This window comes from Bos grunniens, chromosome 11 (genome assembly GCF_055505025.1).
Source record: "Bos grunniens cultivar Pamir isolate PY7600 chromosome 11, Bosgru_T2T1.0, whole genome shotgun sequence".
Taxonomy (NCBI): domain Eukaryota; kingdom Metazoa; phylum Chordata; class Mammalia; order Artiodactyla; family Bovidae; genus Bos; species Bos grunniens.
In genome coordinates, this window is record NC_141175.1 from 46,335,001 (window position 1) to 46,355,304 (window position 20,304).

A 20,304-nucleotide genomic window follows, 5' to 3' on the forward strand; every position below is an offset into this window, starting at 1 on the left:
TATTGTTATTTAATATTCAGACTGTCACTGATTTAGGATTACTCAATTTCAGAAGGAACTAGTCATATAAATCCCCACAGCTGAGTTCACTCTAATATTGATGCCTCTCCCCTAAATGAATGTTGGGATCTTTCTAGCCCTTCCCATGTCATGGCCATTATCATCCCTGCTATCTCCCCCTCTTGTTATAGTACTGACTGAGGATCTCTTACAATCCTTTGCTGCTTTTTTGCTAGAGTCTTCTTCCAACAAGTAAGGAAAAATGCACAGAAGTCTGGGCCACCAACCAGTCCCCATCCTCCTCCTCCTCAAGATGCAAGAGCTTCAGTGTTAAAGGGGTTGGTGCTTAAAACCCAGAGCTGCTCAAGCTCTAGGAATCTAGGACTCAGGTCTAATAATAACTATTATTATTTTATAATAATAGAATAATAATAATTATTATTTTAGTTATATTTTAAATTAATAGATTTGTGTGGGTTTGGCCTGTAGATGCTTATAACAGTACTTGTTTTGGAAAATATATCCTGAGTTCCACAAATCAACTTCTACATAAACTTCATAGCCCTTTTAAAATTGAGTATAGTTTCTTAATAAAAAATAGAGAATTACCATATGACTCAGTAATTCCAATTCTAGGTACATAACCCCCCAAACTGAAGAGATTCAAAGAAATGATTTGAGACCATGTTCATCCTAGCCAGAGGGTGGAAACAACCCAAATGTCCGTCAATGGATGAATGAATATACAAAATATGGCATATATATACCATGGAATATTACTTAACCACAACAAGAACAGGGCTTCCCTGATAGCTCACTCGGTCAAGAATCGCCTGTAATGCAGGAGACCCCAGTTCGATTCCTGGGTCAGGAAGATCCGCTGGAGAAGGGATAGGCTACCCACTCCAGTATTCTTGGGCTTCCCTTGTGCCTCAGCTGGTAAAGAACCTGCCTGCAATGTGGGAGACCTGGGTTCGATCCCTGGGTTGGGAAGATCCCCTGGAGAAGGGAAAGGCTACCCACTCCAGTATTCTGATCTGCGGAATTCCATGGACTGTATAGTCCAGGGGGTTGCAAAGAGTCGGACACGACTGAGTGACTTTCACTTTCACAACAAGATATAAAGTAGTGGTATATTACAATATAGTTGAACCTTGAAAATATCATAGTAACTGAAAGAAGTCAGACACAAAAGGATAACTATAGTTTGATTTCACTTATATGTGAAATATCTAGAATAAAACTAATTCAGAGAAACAGAAAGTAGATTAGTGAGTCCCAGGGGACTAAGAGGAGGAAGTGAGGAATTAATAAGCACAGTTTCTGTTTAGGGTGATGAAAAACTCTGGAAATAGTGGTGGTGATTGCACAACACTGTGAATGTACTAGATGCTACAGAACTGTACATTTTAAAGTAGTTAATTTTATATGTGAATTTCAAATCAATAAAATTAAAAAGTGTATATAGTCAGTATCCACAAGTATATAAAAACTGAAATAGCCAGTAAAGTATTTTTTTTTGCTATTAAAAAAAAGAGAGAGAGAAAGAGAACTCTCAAGAACTAGAAAACCTAAAAATGGGTTCAGGCCCTAACTCAGCCATTAGTAATTAAGCCATCTTATATGAGCCATTTCCCCTATCTGAGCCTCAGTTTTATCATGTAAAGTATATGATTACTATCTGCTCTGCTTAATTCTAAGGCTGAGATTCAGAAAGTAAATGAAGAATATGGATACTATCTGCTTTTAATTCTAAGGCTGAGATTCAGAAAGTAAATGAAAATTCTAACGTATCAGAGAAAGGTGCTAACTTCTATAATAAATGAAAAGTTGGAAGCACTGGAACCTCCAAAAGGAAAAGGATAAATATATGCTTTCCCTTTCTAATACCTTACCTTTTAATTCAGATGCTAACTAGGCTTTAGGCAAATCTTGGTGACCATTATTTGAGCTGGAGGAGGTTTGATACAATCCAGGAGAATTCTTGTAGCTTATCAAGCTGGGAAATCAAGTCTAGCAGATTCAGTCTAGACCAGATTCTGTCCTGTGTAGCATGGAATATAAAACCTTGAAGAGATTCTAGAAGTCAGTCTGTAGTCCATGACGTGTTTCAGATAATAAATGATTTATAGTTGGGACGAGGGCCACTACAAAGCTTCACTGGTAATATGTGGGATGGGAAGGAGAAAGTGAGTCTGTTCTGGTTAGAACCCTCAATAAATCAGGTTCCAAGCATGAAAGAAGGAAAGGAAACAGAGTTTCCAGTCTTTTCTCTTGTGACACAATGCTCTTTTATGAAAAAGCCCTAAAGTCTCCACAGAACACAGTTTGAAACCAATCCAGTCATACAAAACCAAAGGCCTTTTCATAGTCTAGTGTGTTCTGATTTCACTAATGTAGGCAATTTTCAAATGTCCCATATAAATGATTATTTCTGAAGGAGTTTATTAGTTGTAAATACATCTTTGGCAGATAGAGAAGAAATAGTTCAAGAAAGCTTTCCAATTCTAATCCACTAGTAATTTACTAATCTATTTAATATAAAATTAAAGCAATTAATTAGAGGAATAGATTTTCTACTTATATTTTGACATTTTTTAACTTAACATAGTTTACTTTTAATTTGGTATGAATGATTTCAATTTATTTCCCATTTTTACCCCTTTGTAGGAGCAGCATTTTAAAGAAACAAATGCATATGTATTTCTTAAAAATATACACACAGTACCCTCCCCACCCCACCCCAGTAGCTTACTGCATACTTAGATCTATTCAATCACCATTGGCAATCAGCATTAAATGCCAATCTATCCTCTGGTTAGGAGCTAACTTGCTGCTCTAAACCATTTTTACAAACCTTCCTATATACCTTAATCCTTTCAAATGCAACTGTGACACAAAGTATTACAGACTTTTAAAAAGCTGTTCTCTTGAAAAAAAATTGCGGAGCATCAGTAACCAGATAGTATTCTCAAATTTCAGTGATCTAGTCCATGGAGCCGTCCCCTATGCATAGTGCTCTGTTTCATGCAGTACATGGCTTTAGCTGGCCAAATCTTTTTTTTCCCAATGAATCAGTAGAACAGTGAAGATCTTACTTTTTTTTTAAGCAGTGGCATATCAATGAGGCACAGATGTGTATTCCAACTCTGCATGGATGAGCACACTGTTCAATAGTGCTGGCTCACACGGTATCAGGGCGAGTTATCACTTCCCATGAAGGCACTCTTATCACCAGGGCCCAGAGAGGTGGCTGCAAATCGCAGCCTTTTTATTTTCAAGGCAGTTCTGCTGAACATTCAGGCTTCAAAGATTCACACTTCCAAAACTCTATAAGAGTTTGTGAACGCTCAATTTGCCAAAACTGTTTACAGTGTAATTGGGCACCGTACCTGTGTCCATGAGATAGCGAAGGCGCTTCTCCACCAGCGCGGCACGGGTGTCAATTTGCTTTTGCTCATTCTCTAGTGCTGCCAATTCTCCTACAACATACTGACTGGTGTCTTTGAACCCTTTCTGTTAACGAGAACAAACAGGAAGGAAAAAAAAATCACTTGTAAGTTGCATTTTTTTCCTTTCTACAAACACTTAGTAAAGCACTTACCTAGAGAACCAAATACGCCTTTAGTATCACCCTTAGTACCAAAAATCGACGCCCTGTGATTCAAAACATTTTCATATGTATTATATACAGCAAAACTTTTGTAAACAGAGAAAACCTCAGCTGTTTAGTATTATAATTTAACACCAAGATTTAAAAAGTAAATACTGAGTAAGAAAAATTTCTCCTAGAGTTGAGTCAGTTATTAAGTGTGGACAAAGATAATTTTTCCCTTAGTGGCTGTCAAAACAAACAGTTATGACATCCTTAATTCAAAAGTATAATATACAAAAATGGAGTTTAGCTAAGGAATTGATTCTTAAAGAATTTATCTGGAAGAATATCAGATTTGTTCTTACAGAAATATAAAATTAAAAAGATACATTTCTTCTTTTCATAGTGACTATACTTTAAAAATTTTTTTTTAAATGATGAAAGAGAAGTTTCTAATATCTCCAGTTTCCCCTCCAGCTGGCTTCTGTACTTTAACATGTCATTGTGTTGATGTATTACTAATTATTGTAGCTGCGAATTTTAACTTGACAGGTGGTTTCAAACCTTGCTACACTGGATCTAATGCTACCAGTACACTGATTTGGTTAATCTTCCATGGAACCAAATTTGGATTTTAATCTGAAATTTCCCTTTTTATAACCATGCATGTTAAAAAAAACTTATCCTTAGAAGTTCTATTTGAAGTAGCAGTTCTATTATAAAGTACCAGTAAACCTTAATTTTTATTTTCATATTACAAATTTAAATCATTAGGGGCAGGGTTATTTGTGGTATAGTACCAAACTGATTCATTACAGCTCCCTTCGGAATGTGTATCTTGTGACATTTCTAGGGGTAAGTTTCCTAAGTAGTTGACAAACACTAAAGAACTGCGTAAGTGATTACTCTTACCACTGCCACTACTAAGAAATAAATGTGAGCAACCTTCCTCTGTCAAATCCCTTCCCTACCTAGGAGCATATTAATCTCTAAGAAGCCATGAGGAATTATCTTTCGCTACTCCTTAAACAAGAAACTAAATCAAGAATTATGTTATTATGAGGATATTTTGAAAGTCTCATAATCAACAAACCTGTCTAACCACATGAACAACTTATTTATCTTTGGAACTAGTAAATATGAACTCAATTTAAACCAGCTTATTGTTAGACTGATTATGGTAGTTGACAAACTGAAAACTGAAATTTTTTTAAAAATCATGAAACTGATAAATCATGTCTCAGGATAGACTGATCAAATAAGTCACTGTATTTTTTAAAGATTCATACAAAGTGAATATTCTCTCACCTCAATATGAAATAAAGCAAAAATTATAAGAACAGAATAAATGCTAATGGTAACTTTAAAATTCAGTGGCTCTATCTGCCAGAGACCAGAGCATTTTCAAAACGGACTTTTCTTTTCTCAATCCCATCCAGGGGGAAAAAACAAGCACAGTAAGAGTAATAAAAATATAAGAAAACAGAAGTGATAAGTAATACATAAACTTCACTGCTTCTACTCACCAGTTCAGTTAAAAATACTCATTAAGTTTATAGCCAGATTTAAATAGTGGGAGTATACAGTATACTCAAATATTCTGTAACTTATAAATTATATTAAATATTTCATCAGGATATACGAGGTACCTCTTCTATGTATTAAGACATTCTTTTAGTGAAATAACTTTAGGATGAGAACCTAAAAATGAGAAGTTTCTAGAGCCTTAAAATATAGTTTGTAACTCTCAGTACATTTGCAAGGGTTTTAAAATCCAACAAAAACAATTTTAACAGTAAAAACAATGAAAATATTTACACAAACTAGAGATAATAATAATTTTAAAAAGTAGCACCATGAAAGAGAGCAATGCTTCCAGACAAAAATTCAAGTTAAAACTTGTTCTTCCTGCTTCTGTCCCGCAGCTGTCCATCAAAAGCAGCTTTCTCCCTGCGGTCTATCAAATATTTCCCTCACAAATCAATTTTACACATGATCAGCCCATACCCCTACTGAGCTGAACCTCCCCGTTAATTAAGTGAAGAAATTACCATATATATTATATTAATGCAAACATCATTCAGCTAGTAATTCACGGCTGATCTGGATAATGGAAAGGTTGAACACCCATTAACCCAAGCCAACAAAATGGGTTGGCTGAGAAATTCTAGCAGGTCTCATGTGACTCTTCCCTCTAACTGCAGCTCTGCGGTATCTGCTATTGTAATAATTAAAATCCTCCTGGTAGATCAATACTGGAATCTCTTTATGGGAAGTGCCCTGATGGAAATGTCTCAAGGAAGCTGGGGCTGTGGAACTCTGAAAAATTCATTTTTTTTTATCTGACAATTATCACCACACTGCAGACTAATTCAACAGTGCACCCCTCTCACTCTGCTTTGAATGCACTGGAGATTGACATCTTAAAAAACCTAACATCTCATTTTAACAAATAAAGGCACTATTTCCACATACAGTTTGGAATTATCAGCAATCATGAAACCACACAAAAAATTAATATACATTAAGCACTTCATCTTCTGATGGCTTCCTCTGAGTTTCAGTTATCGCTGCCTTCTCCTCATTTCCTTTCTTTGTATCTTCCTGTATTGATCTCTGCCTTTTCATCTCTTAAAAAAAAGGGAAAGACATGTAAAATTATTATAAAGCTTGATAGTTGTATATTAAAATGTGGATTTACATTATCAGCATATATACACACACACACACACACACACAGCTAAATACTGTTAAATTGTAAGATGGGAAAACATCTAAAAAAGTGTTCTTACCTGGTCTGTTCTCAACATATTGACTGAAAGACTGAAGTTGAGTCTTTCTGACTGTAGCATCCTTGCTGAACACAACAGGATTTCTAAACCGTTCTGTTGCTTTTTGTAATCGCTCAGTCCTGAGATCCTCTGTGCCATTCTAAAAGTAAAACAAATGTGCTGAGAGTCTGATCTTATAAATGTGAGATTACACATTAATAAACAACTTTTACTGATTTAAGATAATGTCAATTTAGAAATATATTGAAAGGAAAAAGGATTGTAAAGAGTTCTAAACAGCTCAACTGCAAGTCTGTTGCCTGTAACCAAAACCTTTGCGAGACAGGGTTTAAACAGAGAATCACTCTTGATAACTTTGATTCGATAGATACTGTAAACCTCCCTGTCTTCTCCTGATGATATGTATCATTTAGATGCCACATTACCTCTGTCTACCCGCACCCACCCCACAGCCTCACTATTCTGCCCCATTGGTTTGTACAGTCCCACAGACTTGTATGACAAGAAGAACTAGTTTCTAATTTTATGCCCATTGAGATAAACCACTAATGCTGGATGAAGGCTAAAAGGTAGGATTATAATACTACCCCACTGAACTGCATTTCATCAGCTATAACTTTCCAAAGCCAGATTTGTAAGTAAGCCCTTTACAGCTAAGGAAACTACAATTATCTTTTCCAGAGCTTCCTATGTTAATACTGGTAACAAATTCAAATGGTTCTATCAACAAGAAATATCCCAGAAGACTGAACCACTGCAGTGTGTGGAAGCTGCAGATACCGAGGTGCTGTGTACCAAACAAATATTTCATTTTATACCTAATCTTTTATTATTTTTATTAAGTGTTTTGAAAGTAAATAGGGAAAGGCTAAGATGCATGACTAATAGCTAAGCCTGCTGAATGCTGAAACTGGTTATCAAAAGCTACCAAGACTTTGCCCTTCCTCTGCATTGAGACAATCAGTAATGAGGGAGTCCTCCAATGGCCTATTCTCTAGCCTCAAGGAGGCCTGGGATACAGAATCCTCAAGGGAAGGTAACAGTTTATCCTTTTCCACAAACACAAAATGCCTCATTTATAAACGTGTAAACTGCATTTTATTAAAAAAAATAAAACCCCAAATCAATGCTGAAAGCTTCAAGGGAACAGATGGACTATATGTTCTTTATAAGCATCATTTTAAAAAATCTTAACTAAAAAGATCCATACAAAGACAAGCTGTTTAAAGCACACCTTTTGTTGGAATAAGTTTGAAAATAACTACATTGAAGGGCTTTTTGGAAAGCAAAATCATCTGCATCTATTTAGATAATTAAACCTTAAGAATGAAAATATCTATTTCATTTTTTTAAGTTATATATTTACATTAGTATCATGCTTATAATACACTACCTATGTAGCTAGGATAGAAACAATTATGGCTTTTATTTGTGTAAGAAAAGTGTGTGTTCTACTGTTGCATCATAATAACTGCCCAATAGTGTAAAACTCAAGTCTTTACCAAAATAAACAAACACAGCTAAATTTTTTGAGGCCTGGCAACATGCTAAAATATCAGTGTGATTAGCTAGCAAATCCCATCTTAAGAAACCTTTTTATGACTAGGGACTTCTGCCACTTTACAAATGTATTCCTCTAAACCCACTAATTCAGTTAGCCTTTTCATTCCATTGTATTATTCTTAGGCCCGCTTCATTCTGCATTAAATCCAGTGCAGAAAGCTAAATTGAACGCAAAAAATCAGACCTGATCCAGGCTTCCTTTTGTTCAAAGATAGAGACCAAAAGTCCTCTGGTGCTGCCACACACTTTCATCACCAATTTACAGAAACCGACAGTATAAGGGAAAAGCAATGAAAGTCATTGTTTTGGGACTTCAAAGCATCTCTGTGTCAGGGAAAGGAAATCCTTTCAGTCAGCAGGGCAGTCCCCACTGTCCGCAGGTGGGTGAAAAGTTATACAAGACTAGAAGCGCCCTAAAGCTAGAGAAATATTAATGATACACTGCAAGGAAAAGGGGGGACAGCTTGAGAGGGGACAATATAAATACTACAAATCATCATCATTATCATCACCCTACAATGTGTCATTCTGGCTAAAATCTTACACAAGGTAAGATTTATACTGGCACAAAGCACATGCAAGTATCTTCAAAATTTATATTCAATCACATATCATCTTCAGATATTAATTCATCTTAACAGGTCAGAGGCTGCAGATGACAGAATATGCTAGAATTCTCTTAACAATATTCTCATTAGCAAAATACAGATGCATATAGAAGTCAAGAATAGCTTTTACTTTTACTTACATATCAACTTAAAGTAGTAGTTTCTCTGAAAAACAGTATATGCATACTGATTATCATACTGACATTCAATTTATCAGCTATTTCATAAAATTCTTATATCTTAATATGAAGAATTTGGTAAGAAACTGACTTTAGAATTATAAAGTACCAGTGGGAATTCGAATACACAGATACCAAGTCAAATATTTTAAGTAAGATTTACCTTAATGTCTTGCTCTGAACTTTCATTAATAGCTTTCTGAGCAGTGCTGGAAAGTGAATTTGCCACCTGTGGCTGAGTGTCCAGGAGTTTCTTCAGCTTCAAGTCTGCCAACTTAGTGTCTTGTTCTGTTAAATATGTAAATATTATGAATAACTGTGTGAACTACATTTAGATGTGTAGCTATCAATTTAACGGACATCATAAAAATATTACTATATTTTAAAAAACAGAAAGAAGGACATTAGAGTTGTGAAATAACATATAAGACCAAACATATGCAGACCTTTGCATCTATAAATCTACTATAAACAATATTACATACTATGTAACTATAATTATTATACAGTAACTATAGTATAACTAAGTAGTCTTTAGGGATATTGACTATATCCCTTTTTCAAAAATTAATATATAACATTGTGTAAGTTTAAGGTGTACAATGTATTGATTTGATACATTCATATATTGCAATATGATTACCATCACAGCATTAGTCAACAATTCTATCATGTCTCAAAATTATCATTTTTTTTTTTGTGGTGGGAATAAATAAAATCTAGTCTCTTAGCATATATATGTGCTTTTCCCCAAAATCAGTCCCCATAAAGAATATAGTCAACATGCCTAAAGACCATTTAGTTATTCTATGGTTAATAGCAGCTATGCTTACCTTAAAACCTCAGGCCATATTTAATGCATATATTTATATTAGCAACTTTATAGGTTGTTTATAATAAAAGAAGGTATTACAAAGTGGGTATTTAAAAGAGGTAATGCATTTGATTCTAAATTATATTATTTTGTAATTTTAATTCTTCTAGTATATTAAATTTAGACATAAAATGCCATATTATGCTCCTAACATGATCTTAGACAGTCATGTATATACTGTTAGAATCCAATGTTTATGTGTGTACAGATATACCCAGCATTGAAATAGGGTATATGTTCACAAATAACTTCTAATTAGAGGGCAGAAATAAAGATTATTGTATTTTGCAATGTATAAAATATGGATAGAAATTTAAAATTAAAAATGGCTATAACTTTAAAAATAATTTCAAATTATTTTTAGCAAGTAAATTAGTCTTTAATAAAATAGTTCAGAAGCAAATGGAAACAATTCCATTTAAAAAATTCACTCAAAGCAACTCTTTAATAAAATGATTATAAAAGACATGCTGACCATTTGGTGAATGATATTTTTCATAAAGATTAATAAGTTTTCTAATTATAAGATTCTTAATAAATGCTATTATCATTACTTTCATGCAAATTGGTCAGTTTATATTGCCAGGCTTCTTTTTAAAACAATATCTGATGAACTATGGTCAAATCAAGATAAAGATTAAACAATTTATTATTAAAACATTATGACTTTTATATAGATATAAAAAAAGAATTTTGGGAAAAATAAAGCAAGGATAAAAATCATAATGTATGCTACGTGTTTTCAGATTCCAGTTTGCATTCCTATTTCTTTTTTTTCATTCCTATTTCTTATTGCCATGAAATAAACCATAGTCTGAATTGGAAATCTGTCCTATGTACATGCCAGCACTTGGCATGCTTGAGAACTGTAAACAATGTATTAGTTAACTCCAAAAACAGGAAGACTGAGATGTGTTTTCTTTTTTGGTATACAAAAAAGTAGGAAGAGTGTTTTTAAAAAGAAAAGAGTCAAGCCTGTTAAGCCTTAATATTAGTCAGCCTTTAAATACATTAAAATATCTCACAAAGTTGCTATAACTAAAGCTAAAAAATTCTCCTTACCTTATCCAAAAAAGGGTTAATTTCTCCTGTCTTCATAATCTACTATTAAATCAGGAAATATGTACCACTGATTGTCACTGATTTTATACTTCCATGAATCGAATGTTAAGGCTTTAATTCTGAACTTATGGGTGCCCTCAGTGGTAAAGACATGATACCAATTTCTGAAAGACTTTGACAGTGGCTGTGGTGAGAGGGTGAGTAGGTATTTTAAATTGAAAGAAGTAAAAGGCAGTCCTAATTTTAGGTTAAAATTTTTTAAAATTTCCTTAAATATCAGCATTCTTCTGGACTTGAATAATTATAAATATATTGCCCTGTATCTAGTAAAGTATTATTTAATACTAAGCCATGAAGGAACTACTGACAAGAGACACAGATTTTTTGGGCGGGGAGCTGCTGTCCATAGTTAGGAAGACTCTGGTTGACTGTTTTTTTGCAGAAATAATAGCATGATTTCAAACAGGGAAGAAACAAAGCAGGTTAGCATTGTAGGGACATGCCATGGCTGGGAAGAAAAGAGTGTCTCCCTCCCTGTAGCTTTTCACAGAAAAAGATAAACATTAGGGATTTCACTTTCTTACCTGTAATTGCCAAAGACATTTTACTGCTATAAGAATTCAATTTAATAAGCATTTATGGAACCCCTTATGTTTACAAAGCTACCTGCTGCTAACTTACAAAGGTAATGCATATGGAACACTCATCTATTAAACCACAAGCAATTATCTTTATATTTTATACAACAACTCAGAAGTTTAACTGCAAATGTGATTACTGGTATGATATCTCTTTATATTTTATACAAGAACTCAGAAGTTCAATCGCAAATGTGATTACTGGTATGATATCTACTGATACACAATAAGAGATTAATTTAATTGTAATCTATATAAGCAGTTTTCAAAGAGTTTTACTGTAATCATTAAGCACACATAAAATAATTTATTAGTAGTAATATTTAAATACTTAAAGTAAGCACAAAATTTATAAAATAATATTCCTACTAAGACTACCAATTTCAAACCAAATCAGGAAATCTGATCCATGGTTTAGATTACTATTTGAAGCATTCCAATGCTTCATCTATATCTTAGAACATCACAACAAAATATTTAGGCTGAGAAGGGAACCAATCACAGAATGTCTACAAATTGTCCCATAAAATACCAAAGTGAATCTTAGTAATAAGAGAAAAACAAAAATTTGCCATTTCAATATTATTGCTAATTTTAACATTAAGCCTAAAACAAAATAAATAAAATTGATGGAAGGTGGAGTTAGCTAAATGATTTGTGAGGGCATAAGATGTAATAAAACTACGAAAAGAATTTACTATCATTATTGGTGAGATAATAATAAAAATGTAACAGAAGAGTTTGCCATGCAGCAGGACACAAAGTATTTATAATTTGAAATTACCGGGAGTATCAAGGTCACTTTCTAAGTTAGTAAGTTCATCTCCACCTCCTACAACAAAGCCTTCAGGAATCTCCTCGTTAGTATTTATCTCAACATTATCATTTTCATCTGTAGGAACATGTAGCAATAATGTTAGTAGATTATTAGTATATTATTTCTATTTCATATAGGAAAGAAAAAACAGTATTTTAATGACAGTTCAAATTCAGGTCTGACACAGACAAGCAAGTTAAGAAATCAGTTTTAAGTCAACTTTTCATTATTGGATTAACATTTATATTTACATTTCCATGTCAAAGATGAATTGTCACATCAAAGCAGATGCAAAGATTTTGACAATTTGCCACATGCTGTCTCTGAATTATTGAGCTCATTGAATCCCTATATTTTAAAATGTAATCTCCTGCTAATTTCTAATGACAGTAAATAAAAATAAAGTTGGTTCGATAAAAAAGTCATCAAATAAAAAAGTCACCAAATAATATTTCTAAATTTCACATTTTATCATTTACTAGAAATATATAAAGAAACAAATCATTCTTTATAAACTTGTAGCTATTTTTAAATTATCTGCATGAAGACTTAAATGCTTTTGTACTATTGATGAAATATGAGCGAAAGCATTATAGACAAATTAAGAACAAACATTGAGATGAGAATAGACAGTACCTTTATGCAAAAGAAAGTTCAGAAACAATTAAGACAGTATATCGTGGAAGACATAAAGCTGGGAAAACACTGTTATTATTCAAAATTAAGTACATGGGAATGAGGTAGATTATACTATTTTTTTATACATTTAGCAAAATGTATTACAGGTCATAATTAATTATATTACATATTTTTCCTTTTTAAATCCTAATCATAAGTTGGTTAAGTAATTTTCAATATTATCTATTTAAAAAGGCATAGCAGTAGATCTGTATATTAGAAGCTAAGCTTTAAATTCTGCTACTGATAGGCAATGCACCTTTTGGAGAAATATCTGTCTAGCCCTGGGAGTTGAAGAATATCCCTACTATTCTACAGTTTATTTTTCATAGGGCAACTTTTATTAATAATGAGATATTCCAAAGGTTATTGCAATTGAGAAATTCTAAATTCTATAACTTTGGCTTAAACCTTCAATATTTGTCCTTTTCCCTATACGGTGTGTGTTTGATTTTGGGCTTCCCAAGTAAATATTTACTGTGAGCATTAATATTAATAATAATAGTTTACATTTATTGAAGACTTCCTAATGGAAGCCATTTAGAAGAATATAACAGAGAGAAAAAGAATGAGAAATGCCCCCAAGGGAAAATATTGCTAAATGCTTTCAAATCATTAAGGTATTATACTTGGCTATATTATTTAAGTACAATTAGTTGAGAGAGCTTTTCTAATTGACTGTGCTTAGTACAACTATTTGACTAATTTCATAAAAGTCAGCACCATCATCTTCATTGTTCTCAAAAATTCTTCTCTAAATAATTCTGTAGTAAAGGGAAATGAATGAACAAATATTTCCTGAGTACCAAGAAAGTGTTCAGAACACTTCCTCCTGTCAGACAGTTTACTATCAATAGATTTTAAAGTATGGTATTTTGTTCCTGCAACCAGCCTCTATTGATTTCTACTGTCCATAATTAATCTAGAGTGAAAGCACAAAATTCAACACTCATTCATTTACTTATTCAAGAAACTTCTATTGTATACTGAAACTGCAATTTACAAAACATTGCTAGATGTTGAAGAGATATCAAGTTTTATAAGATATCAAGTTTTAAGACATTTATTCCACCTTAAAGTTATATATAAGTGAAGGTCACTCAGTCATGTCCAACTCTTTGCGACCCCATGGATTGTAGCCTGCCAGGCTCCTCTGTCCTTGGAATTATCCAGGCAAGAATACTGGACTAGGTAGCCATTCCCTTCTCCAGGGGATCTTCCCAACCGAGGGATTGAACACAGGTCTCCCGTATTGTGGGCAGATTCTTTACCATCTGAACCACCAGAGAAGCCCAAGAATACTGGAGTGGGTAGTCTATCCCTTCTCCAGGGGATCTTCCCAACCCAGGGACCAAAAGTTATACATACAAATGACTGTAATACCATGTAGGACAGTTAAGTGTTATGAAGTAAAAATAAGATACAGAGCAAATTCAAAAGATTATTCTTTTGAAGAATAGAATAGAAAAGAAAAGATTATTCTTTTGCCAGTAGCACAAGGAACTATTTTTTGGAAGCCCTAACCTTTAAATTGAGTCTTCAGAAATGTACAGAATTTCAAAAAGTACAATTGAGGGAAGAGGTTTAGTGGCATGAGAGCAGGAAAGTGTAGATTATGTTCAAAAAATGGTGTAAAGTCCTATCTGGCTCAAGCATACTTAAAGTGAAATAATGGGAAGTAAGACTTAAAAGGTAAAAAGATTTTACTTGGTAGGAATAGAGGGACACTGGTTTGCTGGTCAAACATGATGGGCAATGTGTTGTTTAAGTTGAGAACAGTCTATATAAGCAGTTTTCTACCACAGTGTTTTATGGTAATCAGTTGTGAAATATGTATAATTACTACAGAAGCACTGAAGCTTATGTTTTTATGAATTAAAGTATCTCCAATATTATTCCTAAAATATTACTCTTGCTTACATTCTGATATACCTTCATATATGAAAGAAAAAGTGGTTCAGGGATTGCACACAGGAATATATTAGCCATGTGACATCACCCTTCGTTTGAGATCGCTGAGTAAGACGATGGACTCTAGAACAGAAAGGGTGGAGGCAGGAAATCCATGTTGGAGACTGTTATAACCTTCAGGCAAGTAGTATGGAGAGCTTAATATATCATAAAATAATTGGGAGTGGGTATGACTTGAAAACCAACTGGTACTGGGTAGTTGGGAGGGATACTGATGAGAGGAAGAGTGAGACAGATGTCAACACTGACTCCCCAGACAGAGTGACTAGAACGATGGCATTGTTATAAAGAGAAGCTAAGTCTGGAACAGTGGTTGGATATGGGTACTTCAGGTCCTGGGGTTATGCAGTGGGATAGTCTTTACTCCTTTATACAGTGCCAGGATAATGTGTGATGTTAAACAGGTGCCATTCATTTTATTTCCTGGCTAAATGAAATCTCTACCCATATTACCCCTCACCAGTAATGCTGAATAGGCTAACTCAAAAGTTTATAAATGTATTGTTAACCTTAGATAAAAGGATTACTATTTGGGAAGGGGAAGAGTAAAACTTGATCTCCTCTAATGATCAGGTTTTCTTAAGAATAGATTTCCACTTTCTTTCCATTCACTGACTTCAGTTTTACAATGAACACTTGAATTTTTTTCAACAGTTATTGTTACACGTTTCTTAATACCTATCGAAATACTCTATATGAATTTTAGCAGAACTAAAGTACATGTGTGTCTGTGTGTGTGCTTAAATTATTACATATTAAATATATGATATATATAAGATTATATATATATTTAAGGCTACCCATTTAAAACCCACTAGGTAAGCGTGGCCGGAGAAGGCAGTGGCAACCCACTCTAGTACTCTTGCCTGGAAAATCCCATGGACGGAGGAGCCTGGTAGGCTGCAATCCGGGGTCGCTAAGAGTCAGACACGACTGAGCGACTTCACTTTCACTTTTCACTTTCCTGCACTGGAGAAGGAAATGGCAACCCACTCCAGTATTCTTGCCTGGAGAATCCCAGGGACGGGGGAGCCTGGTGGGCTGCCGTCTATGGGGTCGCACAGAGTCGGACACAACTGAAGCGACTTAGCAGGAGCAGCAGCAGCAGCAGCAGGTAAGCGTGGCATAAAGTAAACTAGAGATACAATACACAACAGAAGGTGGTTTGCAAGTATGGCCTGTATGTGGGAAAAAGTAGAAAGAGATTGTACATACACTGGAATGAGACGATGCATTCCAACTGACACTGTATAGCACTATAAGCAAAATGGGGATCCCAATGGTATGATTAATAGCACAGAAATAAGGCCAGTCTTATAAGACTTATCATTTATAAATAAATTGAATGAAAAGTCTGAACATAAGGCAACAGTAAAAAAAAAAAAAAAGAATATCTGCACTTAAAAAACAAAAGAAGTTGAAGCTACTGTTAAAAACATATTTACACAAAATGGTAGTTTAGAGAACACCTACATTTACATGAAACTATTTCTTTGAAGAAAAAAAAATTTTCAGAATAAGATATCTTATTTGCATCATGATTTAAAAATTCTCACTGAAGGCCCCCTGTAAAATTTATAACTTGTAAAGTTATCCTATAAAAATCAAACAAATGATAGAAAACAATACAAATATATTATTAATGAAAGCTGAAAATAAAAATTACTGAAGGCCTGTAAGATTTTATTTTGGTTGAACAAATTTAGACAAATCTATTTACCATAACTGAAGTAAGGATAATGCAGGCACACAGTCTCATAGATAAATTTTTTTAATTTTCATTTATCCATTTGAAATCCAAAAACAAAGTATACTATTCCATCTAAATCAAAGAGGGGCAAAAATGTCTGCTTAATAGTTAAATGATCCCTTAAAAAAAAAAGTTAAATGATTCTGCTGCTGCTGCTAAGTCGCTTCAGTCGTGTCCAACTCTGTGCGACCCCATAGACTGCAGCCCACCAGACTTCCCCGTCCCTGGGATTCTCCAGGCAAGAATACTGGAGTGGGTTGCCATTTCCTTCTCCAATGCATGAAAGTGAAAAGTGGAAGTGAAGTCACTCAGTTGTGTCCGACTCTAGCGACCCCATGGACTGCAGCCTACCAGGCTCCTCCGTCCGTGGGATTTTCCAGGCAAAAGTACTGGAGTGGGGTGCCATTGCCTTCTCCGTAAATGATTCTAACCTAATTCAAATCAAACCAATAAACTACAGAATAAAAATAAATAGATATGACATAAAATATCATATATATGATATGATAGGTATCATAGATATGACACAAAATATACACAGATTTAAGTATACATAAATATATAAAATCTATATAATATATACCATGCAATTATAGATATAATATCATCTTCAAACTGGACAAACACCTTCCTTGCAAGTGCCCATGGACCACTAATAAAAATGCAACATTTGTTTAGGCAAAATAAAAACTTTTTAATTCTCAAAGCAGAAATTCAGGCCATATTCTCTGACCACAATACCACATAACTGAAAACGAAAATATCACACTTTGGCCCCAAACAACTGTACTTTGCCAAGTAAGATCAATATAATAAATGAACTCATAAGTTTGTTACCTAAAATGAGGAGTTTAAAAGGCTGTTATAGGTCTACAACTAAAAAATGAAGCAAAAATTGAAAAAACACATGTAGAATACCACAATATCACCTGACTCTCTTCTAAGCCTTCAAATTATTTCAAGAGGCGAAAAAGTAAAAGCTAGGCTGTAGTGGAAACAGTGTCAGACTTTATTTTTTGGGCTCCAAAATCACTGCAGATGGTGATTGCAGCCATGAAATTAAAAGACGCTTACTCCTTCGAAGGAAAGTTATGACCAACCTAGATAGCATATTCAAAAGCAGAGACATTACTTTGCCAACAAAGGTCCGTCTAGTCAAGGCTATGGTTTTTCCAGTGGTCATGTATAGATGTGAGAGCTGGACTATGAAAAAAGCTGAGCATCGAAGAATTGATGCTTTTGAAATGTGGTGTTGGAGAAGACTCTTGAGAGTCCCTTGGACTGCAAGGAGATCCAAGCAGTCCATCCTAAAGGTGATCAGTCCTGGGTGTTCATTGGAAGGACAAATGCTGAAGCTGAAACTCCAATACTTTGGCTACCTCATGTGAAGAGTTGACTCACTGGAAAAGACCCTGATACTGGGAGGGATTGGAGGCAGAAGAAGGGGACAACAGAAGATGAGATGGCTGGATGGCATCACCAACTCTATGGACATGAGTTTGGGTAAACTCCAGGAGTTGGTGATGGACAGGGAGGCCTGGCGTGCTGCGATTCATGGGGTTGCAAAGAGTTGGACACAACTGAGCAACTGAACTGAACTGAGGCTGTAGCTCCTTGGACGGGTTCTGTTATTTCATAAGAATCAGGCTATTTCTGGTTGAAATAGGATGCAAGTGGGATGCTTGGATACCTGGCTTCAGAGACCTAAAATAACTTACAAATATTTTCTGTGAACACCTGAGGCTCATGACACCTCACCTCAAACTTAGCAAGTTTCCTTTCCTCACTGAGGCTGGCTGCTGAGAATGGAAAAAAGCAAGCATTTCAAATAGGTTCAGGCAATGAGTCTGAGTACCAAGTTCAACACATCCCCTAGGTTGTGCTTTCACCTTATTATTTCAGCTCTTGACTACTCCCTCTTCTTTGTCACTCTGGACCACTGCTTCCAAAAAATTTCCCTCTCTAGTCCATCATCTAGGCTGATCCCTCTCTCATTTTGCACCATTCCTTATTCAGATTTGGTAATTCCCATTAGACAGTGGAAGAGTGGACGCTAATTTGTTAATTGTGTTTCCTGACTTATCAACCCCAAAGGGTCATTTTCATTTAGGAATTAGACTCTTGTGAAATCAAGTGAATATCTAATTGGCTATGTAAATGCCAGCAAACTATAGCACGGGGGGCAAAATTCAGCCTACCACGCTTTCAGAGTAAATAACAGGCATGCCCATTAATTTACATATTGTTCAAATCTACAAGGGCAGAGCCAAGCAGTTAAGAGAGAGAACGTATGGCCTGCAAGCCTGTAAAAATTTACTCTGGCCCTTCCTAGGGCCCTTTCTGCCAAATCCTGGCCCAACACAACAGCTGGAACCACTAAATAGATAAATGTGTATGTATGAATGGTTGAATTCTAGGAAGGAATCTTACCCTTTCCCTTGAACTAAAGGTCTATTCCATTCTGGCCTTGAAAGCTTCAGCTTAGGCTTTGATGCCCGAGCAGACCTAGTCAGATCCATACACCTTTATGAAGACAGGCCAAAATCCACCACTGAGGTCAAGAAATAGGCCTGCACCACTTGAAGGTCAACTTTAGGTCTGATTAACAGACTACCATCTGATATGTGGCCACTTCCAACATCCAAGGTATGGTATGGTCTATGAGAGAAATGGGCCTGATCACCTTGGTCATCTTAGGGAAGAGTCTTGACTCTTCAGCAGGTTCTCATAAGTCATCCGTTGAACTCTGTCCCATCTTCATTTAATCTGGCTTTTCCTTTTCTAGTCTGTACTTTTTTGTTAGTTTCAGAGATCCAATCCTCACTTATTCTTTATTCACTTTGTGGACTGTTGAATGATGCCAAAGTCAGGTCTTCACTTTCCCTAGTTACCAAGCTGGGAAGCTACCCATTTTGGGGGTTGTAACACTGATTAAGTCTCTCTACCTAGTCTAGTTCTGGCTTAGCCTCAACTGGGATTGGATTATAAAGATAAGACCAATTACATAGCTAACTCACACCATACCCTTAATCAGAAAATTTTAATCCTTAGTCTTCCTAGAGTTCACAACTCATTTAGCATTGTTATCAGCTGCCTGTTAGGAAAAAAAAAAATTAAGAGACAGTGGATGCCTCTCTATTTTATGTTTACTCTTCTATGGGTTTACAATGTCACATGGAGATAGTATCAATAATTTTAGGACAGTCTATCTGGAGGGTCAAGAATATGAGGCTTTTTTTTTTTAATCATTCTGAGATACAAGGAAGCAGAGACATCTAAGGTTTACTTAGAGTATCTGGAATTTCTATGATATCAAAGAAACATCTTGTTACTAATAATAAATGAAAGCAAATTATAATAGCATTATATAAATGTAGCTGTGAGCGGTTACTGAAGTACTGAAAGTCACTCAGTTGTGTCCGACTCTTGAGACCCCATGGACTGTATGTAACCTGCAAGGTTCCTCTGTCCATGGGATTCTCCAGGCAAGAATACTGGAGTGGGTTGCCATTCCCTTCTCCATATAGAAACTGTAATAAAAATTCTGAATGATAGGAGTTGAAAAGGTAAGATGAAAGACTTAACTAAGAAACAAACATTCTGAGAACACCAGATGGACAGAAACATAGCTATTTGGGAAAGCAGCTTTCAAATATATGGGGATGGGAGGTAACATGCTATAGGCATTTGTTGGAACACTCTACAACAGTAAGATTTTAATATAAGGGATCAATTAGAAATAACAGCAGTAAGTTTCCGTTTACTATGAAGAAACTT

At 34.9% G+C, this 20,304-nt stretch overlaps 1 protein-coding gene across 31 annotated transcripts in view; it reads right to left on the minus strand.

Annotated features, from left to right (window-relative positions):
- EHBP1 (EH domain binding protein 1) overlaps positions 1 to 20,304 on the minus strand; it is a 580,191-nt gene that overhangs the window by 40,021 nt on the left and 519,866 nt on the right. For 20 of the 31 annotated variants that reach the window (XM_086326384.1, XM_086326385.1, XM_086326386.1 and 17 more), the window contains 5 exons: positions 12,096 to 12,203; positions 8,901 to 9,025; positions 6,388 to 6,526; positions 6,119 to 6,225; positions 3,393 to 3,516 (listed from right to left, as the gene is read on the minus strand). In XM_086326384.1, the coding sequence (XP_086182510.1) occupies positions 3,393 to 3,516; positions 6,119 to 6,225; positions 6,388 to 6,526; positions 8,901 to 9,025; positions 12,096 to 12,203 (603 nt within the window). The remainder of the gene's footprint in view (positions 1 to 3,392; positions 3,517 to 6,118; positions 6,226 to 6,387; positions 6,527 to 8,900; positions 9,026 to 12,095; positions 12,204 to 20,304) is intronic. The other 11 variants (XM_086326414.1, XM_086326408.1, XM_086326404.1 and 8 more) reach the window with 1 other exon arrangement.